Source organism: Ranitomeya variabilis, chromosome 6 (genome assembly GCF_051348905.1).
Source record: "Ranitomeya variabilis isolate aRanVar5 chromosome 6, aRanVar5.hap1, whole genome shotgun sequence".
In the NCBI taxonomy this organism is placed as follows: Eukaryota; Metazoa; Chordata; class Amphibia; order Anura; family Dendrobatidae; genus Ranitomeya; species Ranitomeya variabilis.
The window spans coordinates 345,238,974-345,252,968 of record NC_135237.1 but is presented as its reverse complement, the minus strand read 5'-3'; the positions used below and the strand labels follow the sequence as shown (position 1 = coordinate 345,252,968).

The 13,995-nt window shown below is 46.0% G+C and overlaps 2 protein-coding genes across 2 annotated transcripts in view; both read right to left on the bottom strand.

The window, feature by feature from the left end:
• The window catches only part of HIVEP1 (HIVEP zinc finger 1), a 311,461-nt gene that overhangs the window by 260,363 nt on the left and 37,103 nt on the right, over positions 1–13,995 (bottom strand). The gene's annotated exons all lie outside the window — the stretch shown is intronic.
• Positions 8,867–13,767, bottom strand: LOC143783280 (uncharacterized). Its single transcript, XM_077271691.1, has 6 exons — positions 13,288–13,767; positions 13,003–13,086; positions 12,223–12,531; positions 9,768–9,854; positions 9,648–9,661; positions 8,867–9,275 (listed from the first exon to the last, which is right to left on the bottom strand). Exons 1-6 carry the CDS (start codon positions 13,429–13,431, stop codon positions 8,867–8,869), a joined length of 1,047 nt encoding a protein of 348 aa, XP_077127806.1. The 5' UTR covers positions 13,432–13,767.

The following is a 13,995-nucleotide window of genomic DNA, read 5'->3' as shown; positions in this document are numbered from 1 at the left end:
TCCTGGTATGCATGGCCCCCTCAACCCTATCCTGGAATGCATTAACCCCATCAGAAAAACATAAAAAAAAAAAAATAAATAAGACAACATCATTCTATGTACCTTCCCTACGCTCCCTCGCAGCGTCCTGTTCTGATGCCAGCAACCGATTTATGCTTGTAAGCAGCGCATGGCAGAGACATCATGCGATGCTTACAATTTAAGGACAGCTGCCGGAGTACTCACTGCTCCCCACACCCGGGACTATGTGCATGTGGAACAGTAAATATTCATCTTCTTTAATAGCAGGCACACTCTTAGCCTTAGCTGGAGGCTTCCTGCAGCTGCTGGGCAATTACGTGTGCCTGCTACTAAAGGGGACGAATATAGCAGTGAATATTCATTCTCCTTCATGGCGGCTGCGGCTAACAGTGTGCCTTCCATTAAAAAAGATGAATATTCACTGCTCCCCACGCCCATAGTCCCTCCCACCTCTCGACACCGACTTCAGTGCATAGAGGTGGGAGGGACTATCCACAGCAGGTACATCCAGACAATAAGACACACCTCCATTTTCCTCCAAATTTTTGGAGGAAAAAAGTGTGTCTTATAGTCCAAAAAATACGGTACATGCCAGGAGGCCGAAAGAACACACTTTGGTCTCTGCTTGGCGTATGGTTGTCCATGGCAACATTCCAATACATTTCCGTAAAAGACTAGTGTGCACCTAGCCATGCATCATTTTGTCTTACAGTATACAGTTGTATTAATTTATAGGAGACGCCAAATACAACCCCAAGAGCAGAGGAGGGATGAGCTTTGTAGGAGCAAGGGCTAATTGTAATGTGGGGTCTGAGACTAAAAACAATTTAGTGTCTTATTTTATTCTGGGGTCTTGTCTGAACTTACATTTATTTTAGCTTGTGACATGTGGCTTTATTTTGCAGTATGCTGTCTGCATTTAGTCTGGAATCTATAATTATTTAAGTGTCTAAATTTACACTGGTGGTCTATGTTAACTTTTGGGTGTTATGAAGAGGCTCAAACACAATACTGATCTAACCACATATACATAACACAATTGAGAAATAGTAAAATTGGCTCAAAAAAGTGCACACAGCCTTTGAATTTCAGCACGAACACAAGCTTTTTACACTAACTACTGGTAAAACTTTCAGCATTTCTCCTGATGAAATGTTGGAAATCGAATGTTTCGTTAACGTGCCTGCAAGTTACGGTTGTTTATGAATTTATCATTCTAGACTGCTTTCATACTGCTGACACTGATATACGAGTTTTGAAAATGTACTGAAAAAACTTTCACACAGCCAGAGAGAATATCGCTGACACGGTGCTACAAAAGCCACACATAGACTGCAAGCTACATGACTGATGACTTCACCAAAACAAATTGTAAAACCTGACACAACTAAATTATCCACACACACTGCAGTAAAACTGTAACAAAATAAGTCAACAAGTCAAGGCTGGCGGGAAGATGGAAACCAGAACCAATCTGGCAATTATTACAAATAAAGAGAACTTAGAATCTAGAAGAGGATTTCTGTGTTGTATAAACTATTTGCACTTTTTCTTTTTGGGTTTTCACTACTCTGAGTCTCCCGCAACTCAAAACTTATCTTCGAGCCTAAACTTACAGAGGTCTCAACCTACAGAGGGCGATTAGATCTGCAGTTTTCATCAGACTTTGCTGCTTTCTTAACCCTAGTTACATTTGACTAAAGTTGTCCGACATCAGTTTAGTGTCTAGAGCAGTGATGGCGAACCTATGACACGCGTGTCAGTGCTGACACGCGTAGTCATTTTCAGTGACACGCCGGCCGCGGCCCCATAGAAATTGCTTCTTTCCCAGGGTCTGAAGGAGAGGAAACTCTCCTTCAGGCCCTGGGAACCATATTAATGTGTAAAATAAAGAATTAAAATAAAAAATATAGCTATACTCACCTCTCCGACGCAGCCTGTACCTCCGCGAGGGAACCGGCAGCGTTGTTTGCTTAAAAATCGCGCTTTTCCTTCCTTACGTGAAGTCCCGGCTTGTGATCGGTTGCGTGCCGCCCATGTGGCCACGACGCGACCAATCACAGCAAGCCGTGACGTAATTTTAGGTCCTTCAGGATTTTAAAATCACGTTCTGGCTTGTGATTGGTCGCGTCGCGGTCACATGGGCGACGCGACCAATCACAAGCCGGGACGTCACGGGAGGCAGGACAAGCGCGCATTTTAAAATGCGCGCTTGTCCTGCCTCCCGTGACGTCCCGGCTTGTGATTGGTCGCGTCGCCCATGTGACCGCGACGCGACCAATCACAAGCCAGAACATGATTTTAAAATCCTGAAGGACCTAAAATTACGTCACGGCTTGCTGTAATTGGTCGCGTCGTGGCCACATGGGCGGCACGCGACCAATCACAAGCCGGGACTTCACGTAAGGAAGGAAAAGCGCGATTTTTAAGCAAACAACGCTGCCGGTTCCCTCTGTGAGGTCCAGGCTGCGTCGGAGAGGTGAGTATAGCAATATTTTTTATTTTAATTCTTTATTTTACACATTAATGTTGTTTCGATACCGATACCACAAAAGTATCGGATCTCGGTATCGGAATTCCGATACAGCAAATATCGGCCGATACTTGCGGTATCAGAATGCTAAACAATGGCATCCGATCCGATTTTTTATCGGATCGGATGCCATGCAGGAGGTCTGTGGGTCCAAACAACAGAGCTCCGGTGCAGAGCGTCTAGGCCTGGGACTTCCGGTAGGCCAGGCGCAGCTCCCGGAAGTCCCAGGCCTCTGCGTCGGATCTGTGTTGTTTGGGCGGCATTGCGCTGCTCCCTGCTCCCTGCTGCGCCGGCCAGAAGTCCCAGGCTGCACTTCTGAGGCCTGAGGAGATCGCTGTCTGGAGGCCCTGTGATTGCTGTCTGGAGGCCCTGTGATTGCTGTCTGGAGGCCCTGTGATTGCTGTCTGGAGGCCCTGTGATTGCTGTCTGGAGGCCCTGTGATTGCTGTCTGCAGGCCCTGTGATTGCTGTCTGCAGGCCCTGTGATTGCTGTCTGCAGGCCCTGTGATTGCTGTCTGCAGGCCCTGTGATTGCTGTCTGCAGGCCCTGTGATTGCTGTCTGCAGGCCCTGTGATTGCTGTCTGCAGGCCCTGTGATTGCTGTCTGGAGGCCCTGTGATTGCTGTCTGGAGGCCCTGTGATTGCTGTCTGGAGGCCCTGTGATTGCTGTCTGGAGGCCCTGTGATTGCTGTCTGGAGGCCCTGTGATTGCTGTCTGGAGGCCCTGTGATTGCTGTCTGGAGGCCCTGTGATTGCTGTCTGGAGGCCCTGTGACTGCTGTCTGGAGGCCCTGTGATTGCTGTCTGGAGGCCCTGTGACTACTACAGCAACCATCATCCAGTGAACTGTGGGGTGTCATTGGCCATTACTGAGATAAGTGAGAGGGAGGCAGTGATGGCGAACCTGTGGCAGTCCAGCTGTTGCAAAACTACAATTCCCATCATGGCTGGCCATTCAAAGCAAAGGCTTTGGCTGTGAAGACATGATGGGAATTGTAGATTTGCAACAGCTGGAGTGCCACAGGTTCGCCATCACTGGAAGAATTCCTCCTCCCCCTCACTTATCTTAGTTCACGGCACCCCACACAAGTTAAATAATAGCAAGACCAACAAAAGAAACCAACTGACAGATGAACAAAGAAGTCACTAAGCAGGTAAGTTAATTCTAATTATACATATTTGTTATTTAAACTATACATGTCGCAAAATTATGGTTTTTTATCAAGGTGACACACCACCCAAGTTATGCTCGGTTTTTTGGCGAATTTTGACACACCAAGCTCAAAAGGTTGCCCATCACTGGTCTAGAGGAAGCCTGCATTCACACATCCGTTGTACAACCTCCCCGGGAATTGTGCAGTCTCTGCCGCTGTTCCCACGTCTGCAGCGCTGATGTCACATCAACAGTGCCACAGCCAATTAGTGAGCTCACTAGCTTTGCCCAACCTCGCTGCTGGGCTGCAGTATTGGCTCATGTTTGCCCTGATCGACCGCAAGTGCTTCTATTGTAAAATGAATATTTTGGAGTAAAAAATAAGAAGCCTCAAAGAAACACCAAGAAAAAAATGGAGTACATAAACCATCAAAAGGATAATAAAATCCAAACATTTTTATTTAAAGGGAACCTGTCACCCCCAAAATCTATTTTGAGCTAAGCCCACCGTCATCAGGGGCTTATCTACAGCATTCTGTAATGCTGTAGATAAGCCCCTGATGTATCCTGAAAGAGGAGAAAAGGAGGTTATATTATGCTCACCCAGGGGCGGTCCCGCTCCGATGGGCATCGCAGGTCCGGTCCGGGCCTCCCATTTTCATTCCATGACGTCCTCTTCTGGTCTTCACGCCGCGGCTCCGGCGCAGGCACACTTTGTCTGTCCTGTTGAGGGCAGAGCAAAGCACTGCAGTGCGCAGGCATTGGGCCTCTCTGACCTTTCCGGTGCCTGCGCACTGCAGCGATTTGCTCTGCCCTCAACAGGACAGACAAAGTACGCTTGCGCCGGAGCCGCGGCGTGAAGACCAGAAGAGGATGTCATGGAATGAAGATGGGAGGCCCGGACCAGACCTGCGATGCCCATCGGAGAGGGACCGCCCCTGGGTGAGTATAATCTAACCTCTTTTTCTCCTCTTTCAGGTTACATCGGAGGCTTATCTACAGCATTACAGAATGCTGTAGATAAGCCCCTGATGACGGTGAGGTTACCTCACCATCGATTTTGGGGGTGACAGGTTCCCTTTAAGCAAAATTACATACACATAATACGAGCCATATATATTGGCACCAAAGAGGGGAATAAATGCAGAGACATGCTGGTGCAGCAGAGGAGAGAACAGGGACAAAAGTAACCAGGGGTAAGTCAGATCATAACTCACATAAAGAAAATTATATGCAAATAAATAGAGTAGAAGGTACAGAAAAAAAAACGGTGATAAATCAAAAGGTACAAAATGCATGAACCACTGCTCATATGAACCCCACCGTTACTCCTGCTCACTCATTGTAGTTGGCAATGTTCATGTGTCTCCCTGCTGGCCCCTTGACGCGCGTTTCGCGTAGATGCTTCTTCAAAAGCATCTTTTGATGCTTCTTCCCTTGGCATTTTGTATTGCTTATTTTGACTTTTGTTCTAAGTTTCAAAGAAGTAGATCAATTTTGCAATTGATTCAAGCACATTTACCCTGATCAGAGATTGAATCACAGTAGAGGTCATACATTCTATCATGATTAAACAGTGGGCCACAAGATGGGGTAAAAGTTTAAACAAGATCTATTTAAGGCTGCTTTCACACATCAGTTTTTTGCACCAGTCACATTACATTATATATTACATATCACTGTGAGCTTACAATTGCTCATTTTGCCCCTTCTACCCAGCTAATTCTCCTCTTTTCTCTACTCTATGTAGAAACATGAAGCATCTTTCCCTTTTATGGGTCATCCCCCTTATCAAGTCCTGACCCAGCTGCTCCCTCCTCTCCCTGCCAGTGACCTTTCCAGTGACTCATACAAGGAAAATTGACCTTCTGTTTCTACACCAAGCATAGAAGGATTCAGTTAATCAGTTTTTAATCACGTAATGTCATAGACCAAAACATTTGAAGAATTAGCTGGGTAAAAGGCAAAATGAGCAATTTTAAGTACACAGTGTTATATAATATAATGATTGCAATATATTAAAAAGGATAAAAAAATTGATGGGATGAGTGCTTCTTTAAATAGCTGTACACTATGGAATTAAAAGCCCTACTGTTCTAGGGAAGGAAGATACTTTAAATCAAAAGGTAAGGTCACTTGTTTTTGCAAGCTCTTTGCAATTTTACTCATTTAAGAAGATGAGACCACATCTTAAACGGAACCGTTAAAATTATTATGTTATGCTATCATATTATAAATATAAAATGGAGAAGCTTTATGGTGTGCTTTCAATGAACTGCTGCAACATTGTTACAGGTATTTTGTGTCTTTTCAATGCAAAGACTTGTTAGCATCAGACATATATGAATGCACAGTCAAGGCACAAATCAAAGCATGCAAGGACAGCATAACAAGAACAGGTACTAAATGGTGTGCATAAAGAGAGATGAAGATAATACATTCCCCTCGAATGTTGTTAATACTGGTGCCTCAATATCAACCTGGCCAGATGGAGATCTGCCTAAAAAGAGTCACAAACCTCTTAATAAATTAAATGCATCTCAGTCTGCCTGTGCACCAGAAAGACAAATCTATATATATATATATATATATATATACCGTATATATATATATATATATATATATAGCATCGTGATTACTCGCTAATCTCGCCCCCTGCATCACCACACATAATCCTGCCCCTCACCCCATTACCACACACAATCCGCACCACATCACCACACATAATCCCGCCCCCCACCACCACATCACCACACATCCCTCCCCTTCAACACATCACCACACATAATCCCGCCCCCAACACATCACCACATAATCTCGCCCCCCCAACACATCACCACACATAATCTCGCCCCCCACCCCACTACCACACATAATCCCGCCCCCCACCACATCACCACACATCCCTCCCCTTCAACACATCACCACACATAATCCCGCCCCCAACACATCACCACACAATCCCGCCCCCCCACCACATCACCACACATAATCCCGCCCCCCAACACATCACCACACATAATCCCGCCCCCCAACACATCACCACACATAATCCTGCCCCCCACCCCATTACCACACAGTCCCCCCACATTACTACACATAATCCCGCCCCCACCACATTACCACACACAATCCCGCCCCCAACACATCACCACACAATCCCGCCCCCCCACATCACCACACATAATCCCGCCCCAACACATCACCACACAATCCCGCCCCCCCAACACATCACCACACATAATCCAGCCCCATCACATTACCACACATAATCCAGCCCCCCACCACATTACCACACATAATCCAGCCCCCCCCACCACATTACCACACATAATCCCGCACCCAACACATCACCACACTATTGTTATTAACTTCATTTTAAGTTAATTTATCACCTGCGTAAGCGCTATTGAATGTTGTCATTATTTACTTTAATTTAAAGGGAACCTGTCACCACCAAAATCGATGGTGAGGTAAGCTCACCGTCATCAGGGGCTTATCTACAGCATTCTGTAATGCTGTAGATAAGGCCCCGATGTAACCTGAAAGAGGAGAAAAAGAGGTTATATTATACTCACCTAGGGGCGGTCCCGCTGCGGTCCGGTCAAATGGGTGTCTCAGGTCCGCTCCACCACCTCCTATCTTCATTCCATGACGTCCTCTTCTGGTCTTCACGCTGCGGCTTTGGCGCTGGCGTACTTTGTCAGCCCTGTTGAGGGCAGAGCAAAGTACTGCAGTGCGCAGGCGCCGGGCCTCTCTGACCTTTCCGGCGCCTGCGCACTGCAGTACTTTGCTCTGCCCTCAACAGGGCAGACAAAGTACGCCTGCGCCGGAGCCACGGCGTGAAAACCAGAAGAGGACGTCATGGAATGAAGATATGAGGTGGTGTACCGGACTTGAGACACCCATCGGAGCGGGACCGCCCCTGGGTGAGTATAATCTAACCTCTTTTTCTCTTCTTTCAGGTAACATCGGGGGCATATTTACAGCATTGCAGAATGCTGTAGATAAGCCCCTGATGACGGTGAGCTTACCTCACCAGCCATTTTGGGGGTGACAGGTTCCCTTTAATCACCAGCAGCGTTAATTAGATAGCAATGAGCGTGCCGAGTGTTAGCTGGCTGAAAAAATCTAGTAATAATATATTCAAGGTTCAGATGGAAGTTAGTGAATGCAATGGCCTGTAAGGGGGTCACACCCTCCTGCTAAGCCAATGCCCGCTTTTCAAAAAGTAAAACATTATTACCTAAACATAGGGTGTGTAACAATTTGCAATATTTCCCAGCTATTTTCTTGAATATACCTTTAAGAAATTCCTCCCAAGATTTCTAAAGCAAACGCAGTTGGTCTTTCAGGACTTGGTAGCAGTGTGCAGCTTTTCAAGACTTTCCACTTAGTGCAACTCAATGTGCATGCATTAAATAGAGCATTCGGTCTTTCAATTGACAAAAGTTCAGAGGGTGCTTTAAAGGAATGCTCCTCCTACTCCTCCATAAATGGTACAGGCCACACCTTTCCTTTCCCATTCCCACCAATGAAAGAAAAGGAAGGTACTATCTGCAGCCAGGAGGAAGCAGCTCAGTCAGCATTGGCCTACTACCTGTTGCATGGGAAAGTGCAGCAAAGCGATGCAGAGCGATGTACTATTACTGTATGTGGGGAAGGCAGGGCACCACTGGCTCCTGGAGAGGGCGGACCTGCATGAGGACTGCATACACTTAATCTACCATAACTGAGCGCTAGCATGACTGCTTGCCTTTCAAAAACAATACCAACAATACCTTACATGACCTGTCAGTTTCTCCATTACAGAGAAAATTGAGTACTTGAATTAATATGTAAATGAGGCTAAATAACTATTTATAGATCTCAAGCCTTTGTCACTCTAGCTCTAGTGCCACCTTCTCCTGCTTGACTGACAGCTGCTTTGCAGGAGGCAGCTGCACAAGGCGGGGAATAGAGCTGGAGTGACAGTGGCTTCAGATCTACAGTAGCCCTTCAGCCTCATTTGTATATTAATTCAAGGGTGGAATTCTCCGTAATGGAGGAACTGACTAATCTCTGCAGGACACAGTAGGGATAAAATGCTGAAGACACCGGGTGCGCCCCCCTAAGGCTAGATGGAAGCCACATATAGGTGCAGCAGTGCTGTATGAAGCAGGCTCAGAAGGACGAGTAGATGTGAGGAGAAACCACATGGTGAGTAGAGCAGCGCTGGAGAGGCATGGCAGTATCGCCCCCTCCTTTTTTGGCCAGACCATCAAAAGAACCTTTTGAGACTGGCAGGGTTGTGGATATTGTCACATGGCTCCCAAGACCTCTCCTTGGGGCCAAAACCTCACCAGTCAACCAAATAGGAGGTCTTCCCCGAACCTTCTTTGAGTCCAAGATGTCCTTGACTTCAAACACATCAGAAGGACCTCCAGCAACAGACGTAGAGGTAGCAGTACGGGCCTTGGGAAACCTATTTAGGACTACCGGTTTCAAGAGCGAGGTGTGGAAGGCATTCAGGATCTGATGATTGGGCGGCAGCTGAAGCTTATAGGACATTGGGTTGATTTGCCCGAGAATCCTGAATGGTCCAAGGTACCGGGGAGCAAACTTTTAAAGAAGGCACCTTAAGGCTATGTGCACACGATGCAGATTTTCTGCAGATCTGCAGCTTTTTTTCCACGCAGAAATGCTGCAGATCCGCAAGTGATTTACAGTACAATGTAAATCAATGGCAAAAAAAAAATGCTGTGCTAATGGTGCAGAAAAATCTGCACAGAAATCGCAGCAGATTCAAAAAAAGGACCATGTCAATTCTTTTTGCAGATCTGCTGCGTTTCTGCACCTATTCCATAATAGAAATCTACAGGGGTAAAAAATTGAAGAAATCCGCACTTAGGCGAATATTCAGAGACGATAACCAGACTTTAACGCCATGGAGCAAACTTCTTACTGTCTGGACACAGCCTTAAGGAGGGAGGATCTGAAGGAAGTCACCATAAGAGAAATCAGCCACTGATACCCCAGTGGAAGCAGACATAAGCGAGGGCAACTGAAGAAGCTAGTAGTATACCATGAAGCAGAGAGATGCTCCAGAAGACTCTACAATGTGATTGTTGTAGGAAAAGTCCGCCAAGTAGAGTAGTTGCACCCAGTCATCCTGACGGACAGAGACAAAGTAAAAAATGTATCTCTTGAGGATTTGATTTACCCATTGTACTTGGTCTGCAATTGGTATGCGGAAAAGAAGTCCAGCTGGATATTCAGTAGCTTGCACGGGGCCCTCTAAGGCTTTGATTTGAACTGGACCCCACAATCCAGAGACTATGTAGAAGTGATGACCGTGGAGACGAAATACATGCTGGAAGAACTGCGTGGCAAGCTTAGACGTGGAGGGAAGATGGATGGGGGGGTTTTGGAGCACCCGAGCACTCACTGCTTGACTGAAAGTAGTCACCACTCCAAGACAGTCCCAGTGTCTGCAGCAGCTGACCGAAGGGTCAGAGGCGCAGGTGCAAGGTACAGAAGGGCGAGACAGAGAGGATGTCAATTATAGGCCCTGCTGGCATAGGATAGACAGGGGAACCTAATCTCTGCAGGACACAGTAATGATAAATTCCTGTAGAGACTGACCACGACCGAAGCAGAATCAGCAGGACTGCTTGACATTAGTAGAAACAGTATGGCGAGTTAAGCAGCGCTGAGAGGCCGGCGAGTTAAGCAGCGCTGAGAGGCCTGCGAGTAACCGCTGTGACAGTAATGGCGTAGTGCTGATCAATGTTTTTTTTCTTATTCCAATTAAGCATAAGAAAAAAAAAGCCGGATTACTCACCGGTAATGCTCTTTTAATGAGTCCACGACAGCACCCCACATGAGAGAGGGATCCGCCCATAGGAACAGGAAGCCTACAGAATAAAAGGAGGCGGTCCCCTCTCCTCCTCAGTTTAGTTTACAGAGTATAAAAAGGGAACCGCAAAAGCTTTAGTATTAATTCTTATTCAGCAAAATATCTTAAAAACTCTATACAACCATTATTTGTGAATTAAAGAAAGGGCTGTGCATAATCAGGGAGGGTTGTAAATGGGTGCTGTCGTGGACTCATTAAAAGAGCATTACCGGTGAGTAATCCGGCTTTTTACCCTTCGCCACGACAGCACCCCACATGAGAGACTTTCAGAGAGTCATTATTCGGGTGGGATTACTGTACTAAGAACAGCTCTACCAAAGGTCAAATCAGAAGATGAAGATAGATCAAGTCTATAATGGTTGTAAAAGGTAGAAGGTGTAGACCAAGTTGCGGCCTTACATATTAAATGGATCGGGACATCCGCTTGTTCCGCCCAGGAGGAAGCCATGGCTCGTGTTGAGTGCGCTTTTATACCCACTGGAGGAATCTCGCCTTTCGATGTATAGGCCAAGCAGATAGCATCTCTGATCCACCGAGATATGGTAGGTCTCGTGACCCCATGTCCTTTTTTGTGGCCCTGAAAGGAGATAAACAGAGCCCTACTCTCCCTCCATGTTTGACACCTTTCTATATAAGTTAGGATGGCTCTTCTGACATCTAAGGTGTGGAACTTATGTTGTTCAGGGGTTACAGGAGAATCAAAAAAAGGAAGGGAGAAATATTTCCTGTGACCTGTGGTAGGTGGATGCTACCTTAGGGAGGTATGAGGGGTCTGGTTTTAGGACTATTCGATCATGGAATATCAGTAAGAATGGTGGGTCTACTGATAGGGCCTGGATGTCGCTAACACGTCTGGCTGAGGTCAGGGCTACCAAGAGGGCTACTTTATATGTGAGGACATTTAGAGGTATAGAATCTAGAGGCTCAAATGGGGAGCTGGTTAAGGCTTCTAGCACTAGATTTAAATCCCACGGAGGTAGACGGGGAATATGTACCGGGTTACTTCGTTCACAAGACTTAATGAATCTGGAGACCCATCTATCAGCGGCTATATTATATCCATATAGGGCTCCTAACGCTGATATCTGGACTCTTAAGGTGTTCACTGATAGTCCTAATTCTCTACCTTTTTGTAGGAACTCTAGAATAGGTGTTATCGGAACCTGTTTAGTGAATGGTATTGTATGAAAGTCTAAGAATTTTTTCCATACCCTGCTATATATCAGGGTGGTAGATCTTTTTCTACTTAGTAGCAGGGTTTTTACTAGCTGTTCTGAAAAACCCCTTGAGCTTAGTAACTGCCGCTCAAGTTCCACGCCGTCAAGTGAAGCCCTTTCACTTGCGGGTGGAAAAACGGCCCCTGGAACAGTAGTTCCCTGTCCAATGGAAGAATCCATGGATCGCATAGACACATGCTCTGGAGGCAGGAGAACCACGGTCTCTTTGGCCAGAAGGGTGCGATGAGGATTACCCTTGCTTTTTCCCTCCTGATCTTCCTGATCACTAGCGGAATTAGAGACATTGGAGGAAAGGCGTAAGCCAGTTTGAAGTTCCAAGGATGATGTAGGGAGTCCAGCATGTCTGGATGATCCATGGAGATCAGGGAAGCGAATCTTTCTACCTGACTGTTGCCCCTTGTGGCAAATAGATCTATCTGAGGCACTCCCCATGCTCTTGTTATTAGTCTGAACACGGTTCTGTTTAAGGACCATTCTCCCTGGCGCAGCCTGTTTCGACTGAGGTAGTCCGCTTTGGTATTCTCTATTCCTCTGATGTGTAGGGCTGTTAGGGACGCAAGATGAGTCTCTGCAAACTGGAAGATCTCCCCTGCGATGGTCATCAGACTTCCTGACCGTGTACCGCCCTGACGGTTTACATAGGCCACTGTGGTGGAGTTGTCTGAGAAAACTCTTACATCTGCTCCTTGAATCTGTGGAAGAAAATAATTTAAGGCTTTCCCTACTGCTGTTAATTATTTCCAATTTGACGAACATGATGATTCTGACTGATTCCAGGTATCCTGGACTATGTCATCCTCCATATGTGCACCCCATCCCATAGGGCTGGCGTCTGTAGTAATTATTTTGGATGGATCTACTATCCACGGTACACCCCCTGAAAGGTGTCCCATATCTAGCCACCAGGATAGAGATTCTATGACATCTCTAGAGAGAGTTAGTTTACTCTCTAGGTGTCCTTCCCGTCCCTGGGCTGACAGTACTTCGTACTGTAATTGGCGGGTATGGAATTGAGCCCATGGTACAGCCGGGATACATGAGGACAATGATCCTAGTAAGGACATAGCCTTTCTTAGTGTCATGTAGGGTTTTTTTATTGCTTCTGACACCTTTGACTGTATAGTCCTTTTCTTTGAATGCGGGAGGAAGCTTTTTTGACTTACGGAGTCTAGCTGGATCCCTAGAAACATTTGAGTAGTGTCTGGATTCAGTCTGGACTTTTCGAAGTTGATAATCCAACCCAACTCCTGCAGGGATGAGATTGTGTTAGACAACCGCAATTTACATTGAGCCACAGAATTCCCTATCACTAAAAAGTCATCCAGGTAGGGTATTATTAAAGTTTCCCGTTGGCGTAGATGAGCCATTACCTCTAACATCACTTTTGTAAAAATGCGGGGGGCCATAGAAAGCCCAAATGGCATTGCTACATATTGGAAGTGACGAACCTGTCCCTCCAGGATGACCGCTACTCTTAGATACTGCTGGTGTTCGGCATGTATAGGAAGGTGATAGTAAGCATCTTTTAGGTCTATCCCGGCCATGACACACCTAGGGAACAAAAGCTTGATGGTAGAACTAATGGACTCCATTTTGAAAGTGTGGTTACGTAAAAAGGAATTTAGTTTTTTGAGGTTTATGATGGTTCTGAATGAACCATCTGGTTTATTGATCAAGAATAAAGGGGAATAGAACCCCCTCCCTTCTTGATCTCGGGGAACCTCTATCAATACTTTTTTTAGATAGAAGCGACAGGATCTCTGATTCCAGAGCTTCTTGTTGTTGTTGACCTCTCGGAGATGTTACAATAAAAGAATCCCAAGGGATCCTATCAAATTCTAATTTTAATCCGTTCCCAATAATGTCCAGAATCCAAGGACTAGATGTTATCAACTTCCATTTAGAAAAGAAATATTTCAATCTACCGCCCACTTCATAATTAACAGTACTTATTACGTTTTTTGTTAAAGGATCCGGAAAACAGAGCACCTCTTTGTTTTGGATCCTTTGCCTCCCAGCGCTCCCTTTGTTCAGTAGGTTTGTTCCTGGTGAAGGGGCGTCTCCTGAAAGCTCTCCTGTAAGAGGGAAGGTACTGGTTAGGGAAGCCTTTCTTCCGCTCTCCTGCCTTATTTAAGAGCTCGTCCAGAGTTTTCCCA